At 36.2% G+C, this 4510-nt stretch overlaps 1 protein-coding gene across 1 annotated transcript in view; it reads right to left on the bottom strand.

The window, feature by feature from the left end:
* Positions 1 to 4510, bottom strand: part of LOC107755971 (receptor-type tyrosine-protein phosphatase U) — a 200300-nt gene that overhangs the window by 29579 nt on the left and 166211 nt on the right. The window contains exons 19-21 of the mRNA XM_016572938.1: positions 3595 to 3664; positions 3060 to 3136; positions 1275 to 1292 (exon numbers count right to left, since the gene is read on the bottom strand). Of these exons, the coding sequence (XP_016428424.1) occupies positions 1275 to 1292; positions 3060 to 3136; positions 3595 to 3664 (165 nt within the window). The remainder of the gene's footprint in view (positions 1 to 1274; positions 1293 to 3059; positions 3137 to 3594; positions 3665 to 4510) is intronic.

Here is a 4510-nt window from a genome sequence, read left to right on the forward strand (position 1 = left end):
TATATATATATATATATATATATATATATATATATATTAGGGCTGCACGATAACCTGCACGATGCTGCGCAAAACCACGTTCATATTCACACGATTTTTTGCGCAGCTCGTCAGTGAACAACGGCTCTGTGTAGTTAATGCTGCTCAATGTGAACGCACGCACGTGATGGAGATTTACCGCTGATTACAGAACCGGCTTTACTGATAAGATGCGCATTAAATATCGCATGCGATTTATCGTGCAGCCCTAATTCATATTTAAAAATGCACAACTACTAATCTGTTGTATAATGATTATATAATTTTATTTATGAAAGTTATTATGAAGTGTCACCCTGCTCTTTTTCATACATTCATTACCCAGAATAGGAGCCCTGCTGGAAAAAAAAATGGCTTAAACCAGCCTCAGGTAGTTTGCTGGTCTTAGCTGGTTTAATCGGGTCTAGTTAGTCTCCCAGCCTGTCAAGTTGGTGTTTAGCTGTTCGGTCAGATGGTCTTCCAGTCTGATCAGCTGACAAATGCCCCAAACCCATCTAGATCCAGCAAACCTGCTTTTTTTGTTCAGTTTTAAAGGTGCATTCTATTGGCGCATGAGCTGCCTGTTTATTTTCTTCAAATTTAGACTTTGTTAGACTTTAGCAAATCACTGTTAGATAACACAAAGTTTGATTCTGCTGAAGTTGAAGTGCAGTTCAGTGGCATAAAATTCATGGATTGGTAAATTTAAAGGTTGGATTCAATCTTACAGACTGCTGAAGACAGCTTCGATGGGGGGAAAAAATCTGGTTTTAAGAAGGTTTTAGGCACTTTTCAACTGGTCAGGTTTGGAGACTGGCTTCTTACCTGAGCACCAGCTTGGACAGGATAACCTTACACCAGCTAAGACCAGCAGACCCACTTTCAGATGTTTTTTTCAGCAACTATCCTACCACAAAGACTAACCTCCTGACCTTTGACCCCTCTCTCCACCTGTATTTAAAAAAAAATAGTGGAAATGTAAAGGTGAAGAGATGATTTTTTTTAACCTGAAACTATGAGAACTAGGTACCAGTAAGAAATACGAAACCTAACAGATGGAAGCTAAAAGTTTTATGCATCCACATTTAGGGACGAATATAAAGAAGATCTGTGTGACACAGAGCCACTTTTCTTCATGTTTAAGTAATCCAAACAGAGCAATGCCATGACACAAAAGGGGGGAGAAAAGAGAGCTATGGGGGAACAGAGGGAAATAAAGCAGAGAGAAAGAAAAGAAAGAGCAGTGAAGTACTTACTTCCCTGTTTATCCGAATCTACAGGGTCCAAGAGTCGAAGAGGTGGGGAAGGGGGGCAGAAAAAGACAAGACAGACTTTAGTTAATGAGAGGCTGAAGAGAGCTAGAGGATTAACAGATCACAGACAGAAAGAGAGAGAATTAGAACAAGAAAGAAAGAGAGAGACTTGTGTTAGCCAGCTAAGCTCTACGCCAGGGGACAAACAATTGAAACGGAGGCATATATTTTGGATGTGCAGGTGGGCAAATCTTTGCACACTAAATATAAAGTGTGAAGTGTGTAATTTTTGTGTCTTTAGCATCATCAAACAGAATTGAAAAATAATTTATTTCAAACAGGCTTCCGGGACACTCCTTCCTTCTGCCATTGGTTGGTCAAACTGATAGCCCCGCCCCCAAACTCACTCCATTGAGTCAGTGTTGCTATGTGGGGCTAGTTCAAACAACAGAATGTGCCTTTACATTTCTCAGGGAAATCAACAAACAAATGGCTTTCAGGCTGGGAGAAGTATTTTAACATTGAAAAAATTACACACTTGTCTTTTAAATTACTCCATTTACTCCTGTGTAAGTTCCTGTGTTTCTTGCAAGTTCCTTTATTGGGCTGATTCAAGAACTATTCAAAAGGAAAGGACAGCAATGAAAAGGAGTAAACACATTAAACAACAGTTGCACTCACTTTAATATGTTCTCTAATAGCCTCTACTTACTGCCAAGTTAACCAGAAACAGTAAAAAGAAGCATCCTTTCATTATCGGTCTTTTCTTGACTTTTTTGTGCTTTTCCACTCAAGGCCAAAAAAAATCAATTCTTGTTAAATTGGTCTATGCTATGTTTTGCTCCTGTATATTGGTTCATACTGAAAACACTAAAATTACAAGGTATTTGAAGATAAATTGATATTGTGGCCAATCATGACATGTAGAGGAAAAAATGCCAAAATACTATACATACTACAGATTTAATATAGTTACATATATGTGCCTTCATTCATGACTATTCTTTCAGTTCCTATTTCTTTGGAAACACTCAATGCTTCACATACTTAGAGCCTTCCATTCAAAATAAACCACATAATTCAGCAAATCACTTGCTGTATCTAAGGTTCAAATAGAAACTGCAAGATTTTAGAGTGTGCATCTTGTTTTAAACTCTCTTTAAATGGATAGTTTATGCAAAAATGAGAATTCAGTCATTTTCTAATCATCATTTTGAAAATTCAACTATTTCTGTTCCACACAAGAGTGTCATACAGGTTTGGAACAACATTGGGGTGGGGGGTTAAATTATGACAAAGTTTTCATTTTTGGATGAACTATTGGTTTAAGCAAATAAGTGGAGAGGGTCCCATTAGAGGAGGTGGTCTCGTCCAACCTGGTGCACACTGAGTAAGCTTTGAATAGTAGGTTTAAAGAGGGCTGACCATCAGTGCCCACCTGACTCTTTATTAAAGGGGAAATCGGACACAAAATGACCCTAAAACACTTTGCCACACATGTCAGTAAGCTACGCTTCACATCTGACCACGCTCTAAAATCCTTTGGGAGGTCAGATACGCCAGCACAGGAATAACAACCTACCAAGTTTCACCCACCACAAAAAGGACAGCTAGTGGTCTAAAAAGTTTTCTATCAAAACTGATATGATGATATGCCACATACAGTATGGCAAGGCTAAGGAAGAGTGTCCACAAATATCAAATAAACTCCAAGGGAGCCCCATAATAACAGAAACAGTTTGAATGTTTGTGAGTCTGGCTGAAGACAGCATGTGACTGCTGACTTACATCGATGTAATTGGCGTTGATATAGTCGGAGTTGGGATCACCAAGCAGCGGGTGCAATTTCACCCTGTGGCGGTCATCTGAAACACAAAAACACAAACAGTACATTACGGTAACATTACTTTTGCGCAATAAAAAAGTATTTTTCTATACAAATTAAGTTTATTATAGGGAATGCCTTATATTCCACACTAATGTTGTTGGTATGTTAAAGCTGTTACTTGATTTGATTGATTGATTGTAAGTCGCTTTGGATAAAAGCGTCTGCTAAATGACTAAATATAAATGTAATGTAAATGATTTCTGGGTGCTAAAACAGCAGAATCAGCAGAATGTGCAAATAAACAATGCTACCAGCTGGTGTCATTTATTGTTAATGAATTTCCCCCTTTTACTTTCAGGCACATGAAAGCTTTACATTATCAGACATTTTGAAACTGAAGTAAGTTTAAATAATCTATATAACTGAGAATGTCTAAAGGCATTACTAGATCATGATATCATGATATGCATGCAAAGACTGAAAAAATGAACTCACAACCCATCAGGGTGTCGTGCCTTCCCTTAGTTTTATCCTTCTTATTGATATCCCAGCCATCAAAGAAGCTCTACAAATATATGATTGAATATAGAGAGAGGGAGAGAAAGAGCGAGAGAACACATTTTTTTTTTAGTTCTGGGAGATAATCATGATATCCTTAAATTTTGTCTGAAAAGCATCTTATTAAAAGACTAATTCTGACATGAATAGCATTTAGACCAGAGGTTCTGGATTACTCTGCAACCCAAAGAAATGTATTTGTGTGATATTAAATTAGACTAAATTTAATACAATTCCACTTTCAAGGAGGATAAACATGATTTCATGCTTCTGTTGAACACAAAAAGAGGTAATTTGACAAACATTTTATGAGAACACTTCATTTAATATCTGCAACTGCATATATTACTGAAAATTGATGAAATTATTAAATTACACAGTGGACACCAGGTAAAGGAAAACAGAATGTTCAATATCACAAGAAAGGCATCAGGTAAAGCAAAAAATGTTCTAACTGAATTGATTTGCATCCTCATCTTGTTTTAAATTCTCAGATGCTCCCAATCCGACTATCAAATCTAGCATTCACTGAAATATAAATGTGAACAGAGGCAACATTTCCACATCAAACTAGGTCTACTAGGTGTAAGCATTTAGACTGCCAATTCCAGTGAATTTATATATATATATATATATATATATTCATATATATTCATTTATTCATAAATACAGTAAAAACAAGTAAATATTATTGAAATAACTGTTTTCTATTTGAATATATTTTGAAATGCAATTATTTCTGTGATGGCAAAGCTAATTTTCGGCTTTTTTCATAACTGCAGTTGTTTTGTAATGTTACAAAAGATTTATATTTCAGATAAATGTTTTTCCTTTGAACTTTAGATTAATCAAA

This window comes from Sinocyclocheilus rhinocerous, unplaced genomic scaffold, assembly GCF_001515625.1.
Source record: "Sinocyclocheilus rhinocerous isolate Xijiao unplaced genomic scaffold, SAMN03320098_v1.1 scaffold11, whole genome shotgun sequence".
Lineage (NCBI taxonomy): Eukaryota > Metazoa > Chordata > Actinopteri > Cypriniformes > Cyprinidae > Sinocyclocheilus > Sinocyclocheilus rhinocerous.